The 23564-nt window shown below is 40.8% G+C and overlaps 1 protein-coding gene across 2 annotated transcripts; it reads right to left on the reverse strand.

Moving 5' to 3' along the window:
• Positions 1-265: 265 nt before the first annotated feature.
• LOC131731683 (voltage-dependent calcium channel subunit alpha-2/delta-4-like) lies at positions 266-22937 on the reverse strand (the record flags this gene model as incomplete). Of its 2 annotated transcripts, XM_059020931.1 has the most annotated exon segments (10): positions 266-383; positions 2239-2259; positions 4571-4626; positions 5428-5480; positions 6371-6446; positions 6899-6969; positions 17950-18012; positions 19612-19656; positions 21375-21389; positions 22643-22930. In XM_059020931.1, coding segments are annotated over 8 exon segments (485 nt in total), but the record flags the coding sequence as incomplete, so codon positions are not given.
• Between the last annotated feature and the right edge of the window lie 627 nt (positions 22938-23564).

The following is a 23564-nucleotide window of genomic DNA, read 5'->3' on the forward strand; positions in this document are numbered from 1 at the left end:
ACCAGAAGATGGCGATGCTGCTATTCTGTTCGACACACACAAAAAAAATGATCTCAGAATATTTTGGCCAACCAATGGCCAGGACACCATGAAGGGATTCTAGTCTATAAAACAATTCCATACATTGTTTGAGAACCACTGCACGAAGCTGCTCTGTTTTATTAAAGGGTGCTCCCCTACCCAGTGGAAATGAAAATACAAATCTCGGAAAGCTGCTAGACTGCATGCTATGGTGCAGCTGTGCCACTAGGGGAGGCACTCTTACTTTTGGCAGGTCCCGCACTCGATCAGGCTGTTGGTCTCTTTGACGGAAGGCTCGTACACGAAGGCTGGATACTCAGTGTCACACGGCTGCAGCATGTCCTGTTTCTTCTGCTTGTGAGCTGGGAGAGGAGTGAAGGAGGTGACACAGTTAGTCGCTTTCCAGACAGTGGGGTCCTCTTAGAATGGACTGGTTAATTTCTGAAATGTTCTTGTTTTAAGAGATACTGATTCTGATTCTCAGGTATCAGTATTGTTTAGATCAGGGTCTTTCAACCGGGGGTACTTCTAAGGGTCAGGACGCAGGACGACTCGGAAATGTACAAATAAAAAATGAAGTAAAAGAAAACGATGTTTTAACGGTATTATATATTCTCTAAAACATCGTGCATTTTTATGCAATCTTTGTTTAACAGCTCGAAGTGAACCGCAGATGAAAACAAATACATTTTCCACCTGTACACACGTGCGATTTCGATTGCGTGGCTTATGTAGGAGAGGAGGCGTCTGCCGATTGTGCCTGTGTGAGCGCTCTGTGCTGCTCGTGTTTTTTGCTGTTTTCAGCTTGTCGTATCAGTGAAGCACAGTGTTTCTGATTTTTTTAGAAGTATAAATGCTCCGCTAAACATAAATAGTAATCACAATGCTCATACTTTGACGGTTTTTGTTTTTATTACTGCGGCTGCATTTTAGTAACAGCAGTAGCGGCTGGTGGATTATGTTGTCGGTGTTTGAAATGGAAGCATTTTTTTACTTGCATAACAAAAACTAAGGAAGAAAACACAAGAGTCTACAGAAGGTGTAACGCGACAGAAAGTTATACAGAGACCCTTTGGATAATTATGATGGCTTTATTAAGCAGGTATTATAGTTTTATCTTGAGGTAAAGTGTTTGATGTTGTAAACATTTTAAACGGCACACACAATTTTGCTGAGGTGGGAAGTAAATGGTGACGTGATAAACATTTACGTGCAGACTATTTATATTGTATAATGTCTTTGCCGAATACAAAGTGAATACGAGAGATTCCTAAATACTGTCTTTTAATTCTGTGCATCTAAAGACATGTAATTAAGTTAAGAATTAAGCCTGCTGTTTGGTATTCTGTCTTAAACCCGCAGTTAGCCCCAGACTAAAATTATATATTAAATAAACGGGAAACAATGTGTTAATCAGATGATTCTGTCATTCATTGCAACTGTAGTACCATTCAGTGAGTGAAAATGGTAAAGGGTACTTTAGCTGAAACCTCCTGACAGAAGGGGTACAGTTTCAAAAAAAGGTTGAAAACCCCTGATCTGGATGTTAGAATTGCAGAACACGGTCTACCTCAGCAGGGGAGAAATTCTGTTTCTGCTAGCTGCTATTGGACAGCATTACTGCCAGTATAATAACTGCATGTTGATTGGCTGAGCTTTCATTCTGATCGGATTTAATTTTATGTTAGTGCTCATTGGTTGATCAACTAGAGAGGACTTTAGTAGTGCGACGTGAAAACAGCGGCACGGAGTAATATTATTTTCTTCACTAGTGCAGAGGAACTACCTGAATATTCATTTGAAGGCAAAAATCCACGTCAGTGTCTGCCATAAATGACATAGTTGATAAATATTAGAATAATTATCATAAAGTGTTCTGCCTTGTACCGGTTTACCCCCTTGTTAGAATTTGCGCTACAGTTTCTAAAGGCATGTGATGTGTGGGACAGTCGGGATTAACATAAATAGCAGGATCAACAAAGTAAAGTAATATGTGCAATATCAAGATTTTAAATACTTAAGAAAAACTATGAAAACTAGACCCTAATTGTTCCTATTATTGTGACCAAGCCTATAGCTTTAAACACACAATTAAACAGTGGGACTCACAGCCTGTAAATATGATGTTGTGGTTCAACACCTTGGTTCTGTGAATCCCTGTCTTTTTGACCACATTAATATGCCAATGTCCCAGGATGCTGAAGGTCATATACTTACATGCATGGAAGACAGACTTGGCTGTATGGGGTCAGCCACAGAGTGATTGATGGTTGGTGAGTCACATGACCAAGGCACATGTATCACATGATGGTTGGAATGAAGATGGCAATGGTGGGGATTCGTCACGAGCAATGGAGGGAGAAAGAAATGTGAAGAAAGGGTAAGATTACAGTTATAGATCGAGTTTCTCCTTGAGTGCAGAACCTTTTGGTGTAAAGTTTACAGCTTGCACAGGTCTGCATGAAGACGTGGTGTAAAGTTTACAGCTTGTACAGGTCTCCAGGAAGACAGGGTGTAAAGTTTACAGCTGCACAGGTCTCCAAGAAGACAGTGTAAAGTTTACAGCTTGTACAGGTCTGCAGGAAGACTAGCTGTAAAGTTTACAGCTTGTACAAGTCTCCAGGAAGTTGTGGTGTAAAGTTTAAAAGTTTACAGCTTGTATAGGTCTCCAGGAAGACATGTTGTAAAGTTTACAGCTTGTGCAGATCTCCAGGAAGACTTGCAGATTCCTGAGGAATACCAGGTTCCTTAATAAGCACGCAGTGCCAGACACAGACACAGCTGTCACTTGAACTTTCCTTTATTAACTGTTAGATCCCAAATTTCTCCTTTTTCCTCTTCAGGCGCTAAGCATGGTACTAGAATTGCTTTCACAGGGTTGACAACTGCGTGAAAATACATTGAATTAAATTGTTACATAAAGTGAATCTACACAAGAGGAAAAATACATGAGTTAAGATAAGAATGTCTTTTAATACCTGTACCAAGTTGCTCAGATTATGACGGTCAAGCTCACTAAAGTGGTTTGGAACCGTCACTATGGCAACTGAAGCCACAAGAATGTAAGGTGAACTTCATTGCCAATATCCAAGAAAGGAAACAGTATGATGAAGCATCGGTCTTGATCTTTAAATGCCTATTCAAGCCTATAGAAACACAATGTGCTTGCCTGCACATATCTCTTTGAAAACCCAGTCCCCTGCCTGTGTCCCTTGCTGACAGAGTTGGGGGGTGGGGGTGAGGAGATCCTTCACTGAGGGGACGATGAGGGTAACAGAATGATGTGTTCTGACTGGTTACCAGGGGAGGCTGACATTATGGAATGTATGTTTATGGCTGACAGGGCGATGAGCTATGTGTCATTCCCAGTCATGTCACACATCATGAAATGTTATGCCTTCTTTGAAATAATGTCAGACAGCAAATTTAGTTTCCTGAAGGCGCCTCGCAAGACCAAGAAGCTCGTTTGAGTACACTGCCTGGTGTTTGTTTACTGTATGAGGTTGTGTTTTTAGCCTCATATCTTTAGCTTGTAGTTCTCATTCCTGGATTTATGGAATCCTGAGACAGCTATGCAGTCATGAGACTCAAGGGAGACACAGCCATTGGTGGAAGCTCCAAAGGCTGTTGGGAGATGTAGTTCTGTGGAACTCTCAAAGCATTAAGGCGCATTCACACCAGACGCCATGCGGCAAAAGCAATTGTTTTCAATGAAGGCGGTCACGCGCAGCGGCAGATAGAAGCGGTACTCAAGCAGCACCGCGGAGCGGCGTGCAGGAGATAAAATATTTTCAACTTTCGCCGTGCCGTGACGTAAACTACCAGCAGCCAATCAGGGGAAAGTAGGTGGCTCCTTTGCGAGGAAGAAATAAAAAAATAAAATAAAACGGAGGAAAAGCTTGTGGTTCTGATTTCAGATTTTCCAGAGTTGTATAATACAACATTAGGTAGGTTTGAAATCTGCCTTCTTCAAACCGGAGCTCCTGTATCAGCCGATGATATTCGCCGTACCTTTTTCTTTTCTTGAGGATGTCATGGACCCACAGCGATCTTACATTTTTTTTCTTTCTCCGGTAGAGCAGGGTGATCGCAATTTGTCTTTTTTTGTTTGCTGTTCATTGTTCCAGGTATTGTGTTTTCAGATGCACAGTACCACTGATTGTTGCCGCTATTACAGTTCTCCTCTAAAAGTCTGATATGATGGGATGGCAGTAGTTGCATTTTTTAATCATGTGTATAATGCTCAATAATAGCTTAAGGAGGCAGCATGCGCGTCGTGTCTGGTGTGAACGCCCCTTTAGTTGCAAACAAGCAATCGCTGCGTCTCTTATTGGTATCCCCATGACTCTCCCATGATTCCACAACCTGTGCGGTACCCTTCCTAAGTTGTGATGTCTGTCTTTTGAAAATAAATGGTCACCTGCATCTAAAAATATTTTTAATGTGACTAGCTATTGGCTTAATAACATCTGTATGTTTGCAAGGTCTGGATTTTGATCATGGTGATCATGGTGTTGACACTGATATGAAAGAAGGACCGTTTCCTCACCGTCCACGATGCTGTCTGAATGCCAAAACCCACAGAAATTAAACTCCATCAGAAACCTAAAACAGAATAGTAAAACATGATCATTAAGGGTGTGCTGATACTGAGATTCGGACTCGGAATTGCCTTTAAGAAGTATCTATCGGCATTATTATTATTATTATTATTATTATTATTATTTATTTCTTAGCAGACGCCCTTATCCAGGGCGACTTACAATTGTTACAAGATATCACATTATACATTATTTCACATTATACAGATATCACATTATTTTTTTTTTTTTACATACAATTACCCATTTATACAGTTGGGTTTTTACTGGAGCAATCTAGGTAAAGTACCTTGCTCAAGGGTACAACAGCAGTGTCCCCCACTGGGGATTGAACTCACAACCCTCCGGTCAAGAGTCCAGAGCCCTAACCACTACTCCACACTGCTGCCCATCCATTCGTTAATGTGTTGAGTTCAAAACAAGAAAAGCTGTCCTTCCCTCACCTTTACAATGCAGTACCAATCAATGGCAATTAACTTCTGCATTGAGTGTTTTAAAAGCCAATTGGAAGCAAGTTTGAGATAATAAACAATTTGCTGAGGCATACTACTGCTATTTCTTGTGAAATTTGAAAACCAGGGTACGCTTTGATACACTAAAATGTACCCTGGGTACATTTTGATAGTAACTGGGTCGACAAAAGCCCAGTCTGCCACTATAAGGTTAAAGCTTTGTAAAATGACCACAATACCTTTTCTAAATGAAAAGGAGATGATATGAGTTGAAACCAAGCACTGCTTTTAAAGCATAGTGACTATAACGTAGGATCCTAACCCCACATGCCACCCTGCATTTTCACACTTACAGGAATACATTGCTGAGGAACCACTTGACAGCCACCAGCAGACCATAGAAAGGCTGTTGAGAGGGAAGAAAACAAGAGCTGTGAGTGAGACGCTGGCTTTCAGTCAGGTAGTTTTTAAATACTCTGCGGAGCTCCCTACACAAAGAGCTGAAGTGGGATTTGTAAACTTGCTGGAAGTATTGACTGATGCCAAGTATAACAAACGTTTCAGCAATGCAACTGTAAAATGTGACACATTACCTGACACAAATACTGTAAGTAGCCACAACGGCCTATTTTATTGATCTGTACTGTGGTGGATGGACTTGTATTTTACTAGTATGCCAGATTTTTAAGTGGATGACAAGGTAAAGAATTAAAGTATTTTAAGGTTTTTTTTGTTCGTTTTTTTTCATTTTTTTTCATTTTTTTTTTTTTTACAACATTCATTTATATAATTAACAAAAACAAAATGTTTTCTGTAGAAAGTAGTGGAAAAAAATGTGTGTGGTCTAACCCTGTATCTGACCTCAGAGATAGATGGAAGTGGGGAAATAGACCTAATCAACAGATTCATCAACATCCCTTAACAAAGTATTCCTTAAAACTGTCCTTAACGTTTTGTAAACTGGCTTGTATATTTCAAGCTGTATGATGAATAATTGAAATGCTAACCATAATTAATAAACCATTCAAAGGCTACCCGTGGTTATTCATATTTTTGGAGGAGAGCAATGACAACAGCTTGACACCATTTCCAAACAATATATAATATATTTTGCAATTTGCACCAATTCTATCACCAAATCATGAGTTCCTTCTTTTAAATGGGGCACTTGTGTCCTCTAACAGTACTGACTGCATCTGAAGTGTAACAAAGAAGCCAAGCAGAGTATCTGGGGCAGACAGTACCAGTTCAGGAGTGGATTAGGGTTGTACTGGGGAGATAGAAGAGAAGACGTACGCTGAGCAGGGGTCTGGCTCCGCTGTGGTGGTGGTAGCCTATCTTACACATCGCCTGGTAATCGTATAGCGTCACTCTGCGGCGGCAGGGAACAGAGACAAAAGGGTTCATGCAAAGTCAAGAGCAGAATCCTGGTCATCTCTTTCCATGTGTAAATATCAATAATCATTCATAATTAATACATTGTTGCAGGAGGGAGCGTGATCTGGATACACTGCGATCCTTAAAAGATTTTTTTTTTCTCCTGGCAAACGCTCACGAGTAAATGTTGCAAAATGTATCGCCCAGTTTATAACCCATGACTTGATTACAGTTTGAAAGAATCTGCAATAGAGTATGTTTAAAAATATAACGCTGCGATATGGACAACACAGGACACAGAGAAGGTAACTTAATGCGTTTCTTGTAAAGTTGTCAGGGTGTTGAGGGTTAACTGTATATTACAGAGAATGCTATTACCTATTCTGAAACCATATAAATCTTGTTTTGATTCTGTATGCTATCCTATTTCCCAAATGAGAATCTTACTGTTTGAACATTCCTGTATTGAGGAGCTGCTGCATCACTGAGCCATCCACCTCCCCAAGGAACTTAGCTGCCTGGAGAGAAAGAACAAAAACAGCCAAGTAGTATTAAACAACTTCAACCTCTCACGTTTTTCATTATCTCACTGTAGTATACATCACGCTCCAAATTCGAGGGTGATCTGGATGTTGATAGCTGGGGGCCCTGTAACTGAGAGCATTTGCTGTGTTCTTTAATGGAAGTCAATGAGAGACAAAGTCAAACCAGTTAAATTGCCACCACCCAGCCACCTAATGTCCAGGAAACCTTTCTGGACCCATGCCTCGGGAAACACACCGACAGCCAGTGACGATCAGTGTGGTCATCCTACGATGTCATTGACAAGACACTTATTGAAGATCCAATGAAGGAACTAGCATTGTCTCAAAGACACTGGAATCCGCTGAACCCTGTTAGAACAACACATGGGAGAAGCGGCTACCTCCTCCATAAGTGTGGAAATAAGGAGTCTCCTAATTGTGACTGCGGTGAAGTGCAATCCATTGCTCACATCACTGATCACTGCCCAATACATGTTGTTGGAGGAGGTACACATGGAATCCATCTGGTGACCTCAGATACCATTCAATGGTTTCAAACTCAATATACAGCTAGAAACTCAAATGTCATCCTTTTGTTTTTACAATTTCCTATACTGTTCATTGTTGTTAGTAATCATTCTGGATTGTAATACAGTAGGGAGAAAAAATGGGCGTGACTATTTTAAAAAGCCAACAAGTGAAAAAAATGACAGAAAAAAGAAAAGGAGTGCCTGAATAAGAATGAGGGAGAAATACGAACTAGGGAGAACCTGTCTGTTTCAGTGCACTGTGTAAGATGCTACCCAGGCACAAAAATCACTACCTCCTTATAAAGACCAGCTCACTGTATAGACCAGAGCTGTAAGATCTATGAAATAACAGTAATCAATACTAGGGTGAGATTGACTGGAATTATATTGTTAGCTCTTTGTTTAAGACCAGGTTACTGCATAAACTGCTGCATAAATTGGATACCCTTTACAACAATTTAAGTTCACCTATTTTATCATGCAACTACACATTGTATCTGAATCTGAATTGGCTGCATATGACACATGCCTACAGCCAATTCAGACTGGCTGTATATGGCAAAAGCTACATAAAATCACTATTGTTGTGCAAGATTTTTAAGACTTAAAGACTTTAAAATTACTGCCTCCACCCACTGCTCCCCAGCAAGTAATACAGTGGAGATCCCTTTCCCAGTGCAGCAGCCAGGGCACCGAGACAACTGAGACCAGCTGACAACGAATTAAAAAAAACGGATTAGTTCCCCCATGCCTGTCAATAGGGGCAGTACATCAGTCTTCAAATAAATAAATGAAGTAAATAAATAAAGCCATTCTGTACGGAAATTAAAAGCTCAAACTTGGAACAAGTTAATGGTTAATCTCTGGTTAGGGTTGCCAGTGACATTTTTAGATCAGCTATTAGAACATAAATTAGAGCAGCTATTACCGTTTAATCATGTGAGATATATATATATATATATATATATATATATATATATATATATATATATATATATATATATATATATATAAATAAAAACAGCTGTTTATCAAGACACAATTGGGACTAACTTAAAAGGCTAACTTGAAAAAAAAAAAACTGGACATGGCCCAGGAAGTTAAACAGAACATTAATTATTAAACACATAATCCATAAGATTGTTTATTTTATGTTTGAATGGCACTAACACAGCCTAATAAATTATTGTTAACTTGCTGAGCTACAGTTTTGTACTTAAAAGAAAAAATGTGACTACAATAGCAAAAGTGGGACGATTTAACAATTTTACTGTTTCTGAACAGGACAAAAAACAAAGGCAATGCCAGTTTTCCCGGGACGTCTGGTAACCTTAACTCTGGTGTACCAGCTGGATGTGATGATTGGAACAGAACATGTTGTATAAAGTGCATCTGAACTAGAGGAATCCATTAGTTACACTTTCTGATGAGAACTGCCAGAGAGTTTGGAGTAACATAACATGTTCTTCTCCTAATGCAAAATGAAGGTCAATTCAGTTTAAATTATTACACTGAGTATATTATACCTGTAAAAGAATGTATACTTGTGGCTTAAATTATTCAAATGCTGGAGGAGTGGACCTGACAGGATCCCTAATACATACCTTATGTAGTTGCTCCAAATTAAAATCTTATTGGGAAAACCTTTTATTCCATTTATATAAAATACTAGATTATGATTAAGGCCCTTTGTAAATTGCGGATTTCACAGGCTGCGCAGAAATCATGTAATTAGCCCAATACCACGATTTTTCCAATATTCTTAAGAAATAAAAATAAATAACTTCATAATTATTGTTTGTATTAACAAACTGTACAGCTCTGCTGTGTGCCTGCGTGTACTATTCGCCATGCACATAGTGCTGTGCAGTGATTATGTCATGTGACTATATGCAATCTAGGTGTGAAATTAAAATACTACACACTGTAAACAAGAAAATGGATGTCTCTAAAAAGACAAAAAATATGTCTGCAGTAGCTCACATAAAGCAGTACCCAGCAGGAGTTTTACACAGCGATGGAGGTAAGCTCTTCTGTACGTCCTGCAACGTCACTTTAGATCACTACTGAGAATCGGCTTTTGACGGCACTTAGATTTAAGTATTCACCGAAAGAGAAAGGCGGAAATCCAGAGCAGTACTGCGACTGCTTTACTTGCAAAGAAACAAAAAACGGTGACTTCCATGTTCCAAAAGTCCACTGAAAGCCGCGAAGCACGAAACACATTACATTTTGACCTGACAGTTGTTTGTTTGCACAAATATCCCTCTTGAAAAATTGGACAAGCTTGCCAGGGGGGGCCCCAAATGGTAGTTTCTGTGAGAAGTTAAAAGACTTAAAGGAAAGTGTTCACGCTTCAGGACATCGAAAGTGCAGCGACTCGCCTGACAATATAAAGTTGTTGAATGAAACATTCCCTTTTTTCTTGCCAAAAACTGCAATGATTCTAAGTACTTGTCACAAAGACGGCCAGAGTGGGTGGCGTCAGACCAGACAGGAATACACAGACAGAGACGGTGGTGATGAGGAGCTGAGTGCAATGGCTGCACTCAGCGTTTATTTAACAAATAAAAGGGTTTAACAGTACAAAAAACAGGACACGGCACTTGACGCCAAAAGAAACATATAAACAAAACGGACTAAACAGTGAACAGACAAACGGACAAACACGGTGAGCAGATAACACTAATTACTTTACTTTAGACTTTCTTTTCTCCTTCTCTCTCTCCCGTTCTCCACTCACCGAACACCAACCACGAGTGACTAAAAATGTGCCTATTTATACTGTTGTGCTGGGATTCAATTACTAATTAATTATTCACTTGAATCCCAGCACGTGAATTAATTCTGTGCAACCCCGTGCTCACATATTACATTTAACCAGCACGTGAAGTGATTTGTGCTCTCCTCGTGCCTAAATACAAATCTACACTTTAAATATACGTGAAACACAGACCCGTTTATATCCCGTGTACCAATCTATACACCAACATTAACACACACACGCACGCAACATACAACACAGATCACACAAATGCACACAGGGGCGGGGCACTTTGCCACATATACCCCCCCTTGTGCGCAGCACACATGGCCTCAACGGCCACCTCCCCCCTTAAAAACCCAGCAGTCCAGAACAAAGTCTCGGGCTGGGAAGGGAGGCTTCAGTGGGCCCTTGGCTGGCAATGCTGTCAGCACCCCTGCCGGTAGTGGCACGGCTGACAGCCTGTTGGTCCCATCCTGCAGCGAAAAAGCTGCGGGGGCAGGTGGTCCCCCGACCTCCCCCTTCTTCGTAGCCGGCAGCTCCCTCCTGTGGGGCTCCGGCCACAAGAACTCCTGCAGCGAAACTGCTGCTGGGGAAAGTGGTCTCCAGACCTCGTCCCCCTTCTTCGTGGCCGGCAGCTCCCCTTTCTGGGGCTCCGGCCACCGTACTCCCTGCGGAGGTACGGGCAGCAGAGGCAGCTCCTGCTCCTCTGCTCCTGGAGGTGGTGGAGGCAGAGGCAGCTCCAGCTCCTCTGCTCCTGGCGGTGGTGGAGGCAGAGGCAGCTCCAGCTCCTCTGCTCCTGGAGGTGGTGGAGGCAGAGGCAGCTCCTGCTCCTCTGCTCCTGGAGGTGGTGGAGGCAGAGGCAGCTCCTGCTCCTCTGCTCCTGGAGGTGGTGGAGGCAGAGGCAGCTCCTGCTCCTCTGCTCCTGGAAGTGGTGGAGGCAGAGGCAGCTCCTGCTCCTCTGCTCCTGGCGGTGGTGGAGGCAGAGGCAGCTCCTCTGCTCCTGGCGGCGCTGGCTCCCTCCGCTGTGGCGGCTGGGCTGGTGCGCGCCGTGCTGCCTTCAGCAGCATGAATAGAGGCTGCTGGGGGACACCAGCCTCCTGCCCCTCTCCCCCCCAAAAATTTCCAGGGGGTTGGGCCTGTAACTCCTCCCCTTCCGGCCCTTGGGGCTGAACCAGCAGGCATTTTCCCTCTGCTGGTGGCTTGGGTCCCAGGGCTGTGGAAGCCCCGACTTGCCTCCCTTTGGGCTGTGGACGCACCGACTCCTCCCTTTTGGGCTGTGGACGCACCGACTCCTCCCTTTTGGGCTGTGGACGCACCGACTCCCCCCTCTTGGGCTGTGGACGCACCGACTCCCCCCTCTTGGGCTGTGGACGTTCGGGCTCCCCCCACTCAGGCGTAGGACGTTCGGGCTCCTCCCACTCAGGCGTAGGACGTTCGGGCTCCTCCCACTCAGGCGTAGGACGTTCGGGCTCCTCCCACTCAGGCGTAGGACGTTCGGGCTCCTCCCACTCAGGCGTAGGACGTTCAGGCTCCTCCCATTTGGGCTGTGGACGCTCAGGCTCCTCCCGCTTGGTCTGTGGACGCTCAGGCTCCTCCCCATAGCTGCGGAAGGGACAGTGGGCGAACAGGTGATCCTGGTCGCAGAGGAGGCACCCCGGCGATGGCTTGTTACATCGCCGTGGATGCCTGGCCCTTAGGCGGCACTCCTCCTCCCTGTCCTTCACCTCTTTATCCGGTTCCTCCTCCTCCTCACCTTGGAAGGGGCAGATCGCCACCGTGTGTCCGTAGACTCCACAGGCCATGCACCAGCCTTGGTCCTCGAGGCCCCCGAGGAGGTCCTCCAGGTCCCGGCAGCCGTCTCTCCAGCCTTCCATTTTCACTTTTTTTTTTTTTTGAAACCAGTCCTGTGGTTTTTTTTTTTTTTTTTTTTTTTTTTTTTAAACACAAAACCCCCTCTCCTGGTCTGACGCTTGGAGGCGCTGTTATCCCACGATGACACCACGTGTCACAAAGACGGCCAGAGTGGGTGGCGTCAGACCAGACAGGAATACACAGACAGAGACGGTGGTGATGAGGAGCTGAGTGCAATGGCTGCACTCAGCGTTTATTTAACAAATAAAAGGGTTTAACAGTACAAAAAACAGGACACGGCACTTGACGCCAAAAGAAACATATAAACAAAACGGACTAAACAGTGAACAGACAAACGGACAAACACGGTGAGCAGATAACACTAATTACTTTACTTTAGACTTTCTTTTCTCCTTCTCTCTCTCCCGTTCTCCACTCACCGAACACCAACCACGAGTGACTAAAAATGTGCCTATTTATACTGTTGTGCTGGGATTCAATTACTAATTAATTATTCACTTGAATCCCAGCACGTGAATTAATTCTGTGCAACCCCGTGCTCACATATTACATTTAACCAGCACGTGAAGTGATTTGTGCTCTCCTCGTGCCTAAATACAAATCTACACTTTAAATATACGTGAAACACAGACCCGTTTATATCCCGTGTACCAATCTATACACCAACATTAACACACACACGCACGCAACATACAACACAGATCACACAAATGCACACAGGGGCGGGGCACTTTGCCACAGTACTATATTGTAAAATTGTTCTGCCTAAAAAAACGTCATAGAAACGGTGCGTTCACGGAGATCATTATGCACAGATTCTGTGCAGAATCTGACCAATTTAGCCAATGATCTTCTAAGAATGATCTCCGTGAACGCACCCACAGCCTCTCCCAAGTTGTGATAATTTGCATTTGTTGAAATTCAAAATTAACGATAACAGCTATTGTCTTACAAGAAGCAAAAGAGAAAGGTACGTTTTACTAATGATTCTGTTCAAGTGTTTAAGATGTATTCTGGGAACTTGTCAGTAAAAGTGCTTAGCTTATAATATCTATCACATCACAGCAACTAAGCAAATAGCAAAATAATAGCCAGGGCTGGCGTCAGCACCAGGGCAACCCGGGCAAGCGCCCTGGGCCCCGACGCCAGAGTGGGGCCCACACATACATACAGAAATAAAACTGGAAACACTATGAGTAAATGTACTATTTCTGTGTCAGCTATCCTACTCCAGCAGCCACTTTTAAACTAAACCGTATGCATGCAGTGAAACTTCAGATCTCCCCCCTTTTTCCCTCTTTTCCTTTGACGTATAATAGACTATCATAACGTCTATTATTATCATAACGTCAGAACGCCTATTATAATTATATGATTTTATTTGGGGGTGAAGGTGGGGGTCACTGGAGGTCCATTGCCCGGGGCCCACACAAACCTGGCGCCTCCCTGATAATAGCCAGTGCCATGTTAATGAATTAAGAAGAGCGGAACTCGCGCCACCGGTAGATTGTATTCTCTTTCTGAGCTGGTACAACTCTAAAAGGATACTTGCTATTACTTATAGTATAGTCTTATACTCAGGGCTTAAATTCAGCTGAGCTCCAGTAAATATTTCTGCATCTTGACTTCAGCCTGCAGCTGTTCAGTAGTGAAAACAATACGAAATACAACTTTACCATAAATAATTATGAGCATTTATTTTCACAGGGACTGTAGCAATTTATTTTCATGGCAATTATTACAACTGAAAATATTTACATACAGTATATGGAGGGCAGCGTAACAGGAGCGCCACTTCTGTATGTGTGCGTCTGTCCTTCCTTTCCCTGGTTGTTGCTAGTGCTGTATGTGCGTGCGTATATCGTGCAACTGTAAACGAGTTAACTGCAGTGTAAACTTGATTGAAATAAGTCACTACTATCGGCAGACCTGAATGGCGTGAGAAATGATTTAGATCACTGTCAGCACTAGTTTATGAAAAGCTTTTTATTTTCTTTATAGTAATGTGTGAATCTAAAACTGGGAATGTAATGCTTGTCTTTTTATAGCAATGCAATTTTTTTTAGTGTTTTGGGAATCGGAGACCTCTGTGGAAGTCCAGAGTTGCACCTGTGGTTGATCCACGCATCTGTCTTTTGGAGTTTTAAGTATTTGAAGTTGGAGTTTTACTTAAGAGTACTTGTATATCATTTCCTAGTTGGCGAACAGAAAAACAAAACATGTAAAAAATGCTTATAAAACCTGTGAACAAAATGCTTTGGTTTAAAATAAAATAAATGTAATTGCTTCAAATGATCCAGTTTTTTTTTTTTTTTTGGGGGGGGGGGGTGGGCTCCAGGAAATATTCCATGAGAATGTAAGCCTTGCTTATACTTATATATTACTAAAAATCATCAAGGTAGTCATCACTCTTCCAGTAACCACTGTTTTCTGTTTTAAGTTTGGTTAAAACCTATTCCATGACCACCAACTTCCATGACCAATCCTCGTCTGAGTGATCTGCTTATGATGGCAACTGAAAAAGCATTGGTAAAAAAATTAATAAATTGATTTTGCTGTCCTGGTTGATATCTTTGCAAAAATGAATCCTAGATGGTATCTGCTGCTTCACCAGGTTTATTCATGCAATGCCAGAGTTTTTTTCTTTTTTTTTTTTAAGTTTGTTGCAGAGTTTTATTATTATGGAGAGGGGCCCCTAAATGCATTATTTACCCCCCCCCCCCTCCCCCCCAAGCTTTTTGTGAAGTGACGCCCCTGGGGTTACACAAATGGTGAACATGCATCTGACATACTAGAATTGAAAGCTGTCCTTGCAGATACACTTTACCTACAGGCTGTTAATTACAACACCGTTTCACAAGCTATTGTAAAGTGCTTGAATAACTTTGACGTTGATTTTGATGATGTCAGTGCATTTATCTCTATATTTGATGTTTACAAAAATAATAATAATCTGTACACATAATTTATAAAATAGTTCCATGCACATTCCGCGAAATACGATATTTTACCTGTGACACTGCTGTGAATTTTAAAGAATTTCAGCGATTTTCACAGGGCCTTCATTATAATATTTCATTTTCAGCTAGACTTGTAATTCTTGGAGACACTACTCACTACTTGCACTAACAAAACCTTTCTTCTTTTGTGGTCGCTAAAGAAGCTATAGTACTGTCATGGAAAGACTCCAAGCCACCTGCTTTGCAACTATGGAAGAACTTATTGTTAGATTATATAAACCGAGAAAAAATCTCCTGTTCTTTAAATAACCGATGTGAGAATTTTCAAACACATGGTATAAGGGAGTGGTTTCCACTTGTGGTCCGTGAGTAAACTCCAGGTGGTCCGCAAACAACTCCCAAAATTCGGTTACGCAGTTCTTGCAAAAAAACATTTCTACACAATCACATGTGCTACTACAATATGTATTACTGAGCAACACAACACACAGCTTTAACCACATTATATATAATACGATATGTATGTAGTCTGCATTTTCCCCCTTTATCTTTTTCTTTTATTACGGGTGTGTTTATAAATTAATATATATTACAGCTACCAATGATGCAATACCAAGCACCGCCTTGAAAGCCGACATTAACTGAAACAGCTTTCTAATGTGAAATAAATACTAACTGGATAACTGTTACACATTATGAAGCCATGTTTGTCTTGCCAAATTACACTTTTTTTTCCAACCAGCTTTATTTAAATTAATAAATGTAGCAGTCACGTAAATGCACATGTTTCTAATCTGTGGTGATTCTACTGCTTGTTTTCACTGCACAGGAAAGAAACAAAAACGTAATCTACGTAAAAGTAGAGCACTGCATTGAATATTCTTAACTTGGTTGGAATGACTAAGTTAAAACAAACCTTTTCAACAATATAAAATGTGCCACAGTGTTTTCCAGGGATAGGAATATCCCTATTTCCATATTTAACATTTTAGAGAGGTTAGTTGCATATAGTAATAGAAGCCAATGTCAAACAAAAATAGGCTATATTTGTTGCTTGACTTGTGAACTGTACCACTGTAGTGTGAATGATCTATTTCAGCTGGTTTATTCAGCCAGGTTTAATATCTCACAAGACAATATGCCAAAAAGAAAATTGTCTTAACACTTCTTCTAGAAACACTCTCCAATAATTACATTTTTCAAATTGCTTCCCACCCACCCGGTCTTCGTATTCCAGTGTTTTTTTTATATGTACATCGAGCGAAGAAATGGGAACTTTGCCTTCAGCAACATTTAATGTGCAAAATGACAACATTCCTGGTAGCGAAGATTCAAGCCCAGGGATCTTGTTAAGTTAGGTACGTCATATAAATACTTTACTGTCTACCTGTACTTATGCATATAAGCCTACAAATTAGTTTCAAAATGCTGTAGTGAAAAAATGCATGGCAAGTGGCAAGTGGTCCGCGGGAAAAATCCAAACACCAAAGTGGTCCCTATATTGAAAAAGGCTGGGAACCACTGGTATAAGGCCTCAACTTAGCCTACTAACACTGGCATTTATGATGTTACCAGCTTCATATTTATACTGTATTTATATTAACTCTATATTGCTTGTAATGTGTTCAAGTAAAGCAGTGGTGGCCACTGCGATCCATTTTGGTGGATCTCAACGGGCTCCGCGATCCACCAGTAAGCTATGACCAACAATTATTAGTGGGATTTCATATAATAGTGTCCAATACGTAATAGCAATAATAAAACAAATCAACCACAACAACAGGGCTGGTCTGCCTCTCTGCATATATTAAGCACTGTGTTTAATATATTTTCATGTTTGAACTTCTGGCTCTCTGTTAAAAATGCAGTCTTGCCTGCCATCAGTTCCCCTGCATCCTGATAAAACGTGCAAAACATGGATCTTTTTTAACATTGTCAAACTTAAGCCAGGGGAAATCTTTTAGCCACTGTTGGTTGAACTTGTATTTTACAACTGTGAACACTCTGTAACTAACTCGAAGTTCCCTGTTCGCGTTCATCTTCTGACATACCTGCATTGCTCATTTCTTGTAAAGACGCCGACATACAGTATATGAATTTGTTATTTTCCTCATCTTGGTTTGACAGACTGTCTGGAAACGAGCAGCCATCGCCCTGATAAATCAGTGAAATTGGCGGGGTATGGGATTTGTAGTTTTTAATGTGTGATTAACAGTGGGCAATGGACACCAATAAACTACATTCCCAGAGTACATTACAATTGAGCTATGAGTTTAGATCCGACTGAGTTTTTTTTTTGTTTTGTTTTATCTTTATTCATCTTAAAAAATAAATCACATTTATTGTTTATAGTCAATCTTTAGGAATTTCTAGTCACATATGTGCACCTAAATTAAATGTACGTTCTCACAAGCATTTTGTTAGTCTCATATGCAGAAACTGTTGGGATAATTTCATCTGTGCTACTGGACAACACAGAAGGCTCTGCCCATCAGCCGAAACAAAAACTGTTGCATGCTTATATGCTCGTGCTCGTTCTGATTTGTCCCGAGATCCACCGAAGATCGATCCACGTATTGGCCACCGCTAAAGTAAAGGGTTGCTGACTATGATTTGAACTGGTTGTAATATTTAGATGTTCTTATTTTTATTTTTGCATTCTATTTTATATATATGTACACATATATAATCTATCCATTGTATTGTCTTTGAAATTAATAAAAACATAAAACAAAGAATACATTAGTTAACATAGCTGTGACATTTCAGATCCATACCAAATTTTAGGCCAACCCATAGCCATAAGAAGCAAACAGCCCAAAAAAGAAATAATACAGGGCCTCACCTCTTTTTTGTCCTTGGAGACCAGGATGAAGCCATTGCTGTCAATGAGATAGCAGTTCAGATTCTGGAGAGTGTGGAGAAACGGAAAGAATGAAATCAGGGGGGAGCATGTTTAGAAACTCACAATACAATCTGCACAGTGCTATGGGTGTTGCAGTGTTTATTGCCTTCACAGGGTATTAAAATCATGCTTGAAGGACAAGCTTCAAAACGCAAATGATATACAGTCATCAAGACCACTAGTACCTGGGATTATATGTTAATTGTGGGTGAGTTGCGAGCACGGTTTGATACCCTGTTTGCATCAAGTTACCGTTTGCCCTCTCGTGGCTTGGAAAGTAGATTGTCTGTACATACTTTAGCTTCACCCCTACTGGGACAGACTTCCCAGGCTGGGCCCTTGCCTCTGTATAATCATGGCGATTTGGTTTCACATATAAACCCATGTGCCTGTGTCCAAGTATAAGTGCCCCAACAAGATGTTTATAAATGTGCATCACTGTACACTAGAAGGGCAGCAGTGTGGAGTAGTGGTTAGGGCTCTGGACTCTGGCTCTGGCTCTGGACTCTTGACTAGAGGGTTGTGGGCTTGAGCAAGGTACTTTACCTAGATTGCTCCAGTAAAAACCCAACTGTATAAATGGGGAATTGTATGTAAAAATAATGTGATATCTGTATAATGTGAAATAATGTATAATGTGATATCTTGTAACAATTGTAAGTCGCCTGGATAAGGGCGTCTGCTAAGAAATAAATAATAAGGAAAAGTTGTGACAGTAACGCTGATAGAAGACCACTGTTTTTCACCTTTTGTTTTCTTTTTCTAAAGTAGTCCTGCATATAAGCGCACTCCCATTACATACGATTATTCAGTATAGCTGATAATCCAGGGCTCGTAACGGAACGTGAAACAAGCAATGTGATTGGTGGAGCAAGGTTCCTCACAGAATTTAAATTAAGTATTGGCAGCCATCTTGCTCACACTCACTTACAGATGTACAGCTGTAACTATGAAAATGTGCAATAAAAAGTACTATTGTATTCAGGAGTCCTGTTTAACTTCAAGTGCCACAAGAGTTTACCATGCTGCAATAAGTAAATATATCTATTTACTGCCTGTCTTTGTGGCGTTTGGTGTCATAACCAAATTTCTGTTGATAAAACTAAGGTCCTAAATGACTTATTTATGCATTTAACAGAATTATATTTTTTCATCAAACTACTATGTATTTGGAGTACAATATCCATGTGAATGGTTTTATATGCAGATTTACCAGAATGTTGGTTGTTACATTTAAGTGGATCACAATACTGTTCAGTATCACGTTGAACTAGTTTAAATTGCTCAATTGTGCATTACTGTAAGCCTACAAGCCTTTATGTTACTGTCTCATGCCTAGCAGTGCGGTGAAAAGGGAACATGGAGGATACAGACAAAAAAGCATTTAAAGGTAAGCAAGGCAACTCAGTTTCCCTTTTAAATTCATTTGGTCAATATACTATAGCATCAGTATTGGAACACATTTGAAACATGATCAGAGGTATGTATTGTGATATTATATATGTTACATTTCATTAATTGTCAAGCTGACTGTACAGTAATTGGATTCTTCATGGCCATGTTTATGATCTCAACAACAAAGAGGCCAACTAAAATACTTACATCATCATCACAGCTGATAGGGCACATTCCGTCTATTGTGCTGCACTGCAGAAAGAAAGGAGAAGAACAAACAGAAATAACTGACTGGAGGAAACTTGGGTTTTTGCAGCTGCCTTTTAAATTCTTTTCTCCCAGTGCACTGTGTGAATGAAAAGTGTTCTAACAGGATCCTTTTTCTCAACCAAAAGTAAAACATCATGCGCTCTGGTGTCTGCAGTACTGTTTCAGGAAGGCATGCATATATTTTAAGCTCTCTAAAAGTGTCATAACTTTTTACTCAGTAGCATTGTTTTAACAATTTATTTCCAAACAATGAGTAATAGCAAAATTACACATGTATTACTTGTATTCAGAAAAATGGCTATAATCATTACGATTGTCTGTTTGTACTCGTTGCTCGGCACAGGCCTAGTTTTCACTGATGTGCTGGTGTGGTTTTATCATTCAGTTAATTTCTCTACTGGCTGGTATATGTGACATGCTTCTGCTAGTAATCTCAGACATTTGGAGCCAAGACCAAAGCTGTTTACCATCCTAAAACCTTTATTACAACTCTAGCTCTTATTAATTGTGCTTAGCATGTCATTTGGGTTCTTGAGGTTGAAATAATGTGGCAGTCAAATGTTTATTGTCTACTGCATACCCCATGTAATGAAACTGAATTGAAGGAAGCCAAAAAGTCATATGACCTCAATATGGCGACTACAGCCCTAAGTGATGGATGCTGTTAGGTTACAGGCCTAAGTGAAGGATGCTGTTAGGATACAGCCCTACATGAAGGATGCTGTTAGGATACAGCCTAAGTGAAGGATGCTGTTAGGATACAGGCCTAAGTGAAGGATGCCATTAGGATACAGGCCTAAGTGAAGGATGATGTTAGGATACAGCCCTAAGTGAAGGATGCTGTTAGGATACAGCCCTAAGTGAAGGATGCTGTTAGGATACAGGCCTAAGTGAAGGATGCCGTTAGGATACAGCCCTAAGTGAAGGATGCTGTTAGGATACAGGCCTAAGTGAAGGATGCTGTTAGGATACAGCCTAAGTGAAGGATGCTGTTAGGATACAGCCCTACATGAAGGATGCTGTTAGGATACAGCCTAAGTGAAGGATGCTGTTAGGATACAGCCCTAAGTGAAGGATGCTGTTAGGATACAGCCCTAAGTGAAGGATGCTGTTAGGATACAGGCCTAAGTGAAGGATGCCATTAGGATACAGGCCTAAGTGAAGGATGCTGTTAGGATACAGCCCTAAGTGAAGGATGCTGTTAGGATACAGGCATAAGTGAAGGGTGTCATTAGTTTCCTTGACACTGAAAATATAAAGTTGAAATGGTTATCGGAGATACAAGCATTAGTATGGTCGACGGCAGATTTGAAAACTCCCTTCATTGGAATGCTTAATAATAAGTCTAGGAAGTTAAGAGCAACTTTATCGGAAGTGTGATTGCACTTTAATGGGAAAAAACAGGACTGGGTGCCTGCCAAGAACATCACTAGTCAGAGAGTATTTAGATTTTGTCAGAACACTTATTAATGTACATTTGTGTCCATAAAAACACATCACCCACTCACAGACCACAAAACATACAATATCGATGTGTTACCTTATAGTCTCAAACACACACACATAGGATCGGTATCTATTTAGTGTTTATTTGATATCTGAAAAGCCAATCTGTATCTTCAATGTCACACTCCTCAGTTCAGAAGCTGCTGGTAAAGTTATTTTTATCCTGTATAAAATACTCCCTGCTGTCTACTTACATCGGTGTCGTTGGGCTGAGAGGGGACGCATGCAGAGTGCGGACACAGCATGCAGGGAAAAGAAATAAAACAGAAAAATACAGATAAGGCTGGTTAATGTCATTTCAATACACCTCTGCACAGGGAGAGCTCTGCATTACTAAAAGGGAGGCACACTCCTGCAGACTGAAATCGGTGAGACATCCACATCCTCTCCATCTCCATTCCTATTGAATATAAGAGCATGGAGCAGCCTGCAAAACAATCTGTAATATACAGTCTTTAAGCAGCTTGGTACAGGTATGAAATATCATGTTTATCTTAACCAATGCATTCTTCTTGTTGTCTGTTTCAGTCACCTCATCAGTGACTTTTTAAACCTCAGTGTGGCCTCAATAGAGCTCTCAAACATGTCCTCTCTCTAAGTGCAGCTGGTACACCACAGTGTAACCATTAACCTGTCCCCCCCATTGGATGTGGCATTTCTTACTGGTGTATTTGTTATATCCACAAGGGCAGGGTGTTTAAGAGGGCCAGGGTTAGGGTTACACTCTGGTGTACCACCAGTACTTAGAGAGGATGTGTATTTAGGCCACAGGGTGCCTTAAAGGTGTGAGTTTAAAAAAAAAAGTCACCAGGATGTGAGGACTGAAACAGAAGATGATGTGAAAAATGAAGACGAAGAAATCCGTTATGATAACGCCAGTCTTTTATACCCATATCAAGTTACCCTTTAAATGGGTACTTTATATAATCTACAATTATAATATTTACCGTCTACTCTCTGTTTTACCTCTGTCATGCTCTGTTGATTTTTCTGCTTCATGCGTTAACTATGGTTACTAACTATTCCAGCACACAAATTAAACCAGGTATGCTTCTGAAGACTCCTATGAGCTAAATATCTGAAGTCAAGTGGTTTAAACTGTCATTCTGTCCCCTGTGATTCTCTGTAGAGATTTTACAAACCACCAGTTCCCACAGTTTTAGAGGGGACAGAAATAGCTACAGTCCTATAGGTCATTTCTAACTCAACCTTTTTTCAGAAGTTCAGATGTCTCTTACAGTGATTGTAGCAAACAAAATAATGGTATTCATTTTCCACGGCATGCACATCCATTGAATATATAGGTCTAAAATGTGCAGTTCTGAAAGAAATGTGTAGAACTTTTCATACTGCAAAGGTGTGTGTGTGTGTGTTCGGGTATGTGTGTGTGTGTGTGTGTGTGTGTGTGTGTGTGTGTGTGTTTGTTTGTATGTGTGTGTCAGAGCAGTTAGATTCTGCTCACCTGTCTCGTGGCTGTCCAGAACTTCTTCTCCAGCAGCTCCAGCCTGAGTTGAATCCCTACGGCTGAAAGCAAGAAAAGAACAGTGAGACACCGCTGCAAACCCACACAGCCAATCAGATCTGACTGAAAACAAGAAAAGAACAGTGTGACACCACTGCAAACCCACACAGCCAATCAGATCTGAATGAAAGCTGGATGCTCGTGGCAGGCTGAATCAGCTTTCTATATGTAACCAGGTGAAATGAAAATGTTTTAAATCGCTTGTTTAAAAGGCTTAAAGAAACGTGTGGGGATAGTGATTGCACACCAGCCATTTGTTGATAGCAATCTGCACCCATTGCCCCCCCCCCTTTCTTTGTTATAAAAGGGTTATCTGGAACGGTCTGATAGACACTTTATTAGTTTAACTGCACACTTTTCCAGGTAAGTGCTGAATTATCTCTTATTTTTTTAGAGAGAATGAGTTTTAGATATTTTAATGGGGATGTAATTTGTAGTTGAGATTTTGGAAAAGGCTTTTTACATGTCATGTTTATTGTTCAATGTGTTTGTTTTAATACTAATATTAACCACATAATTTATGGTGTCACATTGCTTAGAAGAACCCTATAAATGAAATGTGTGTATTGATAAATAAATGTGTATATTTATAATGAAATGTGTGCATTTAAAATGAAATGTGTGTATTTATAATGTAGTTTTGATTTTTAGGAACACTTGAATGAATATATTGTATTTTTTGCATGATTATTTATTGTGTGTTTTGTATTCCAAGAGGATGCTATATAATTTATATAGTTCCTTGTTTGCTATGATTAAAATACTAAATATTGTGGGTTTTATTGTTTAACTTGTAACACTACATGCAAAAAAAGACCTCTAGCTTTGATTACTGCAAATGCCCCCTTTTTAAAACTGATCA

Source organism: Acipenser ruthenus, unplaced genomic scaffold, assembly GCF_902713425.1.
Source record: "Acipenser ruthenus unplaced genomic scaffold, fAciRut3.2 maternal haplotype, whole genome shotgun sequence".
In the NCBI taxonomy this organism is placed as follows: Eukaryota; Metazoa; Chordata; class Actinopteri; order Acipenseriformes; family Acipenseridae; genus Acipenser; species Acipenser ruthenus.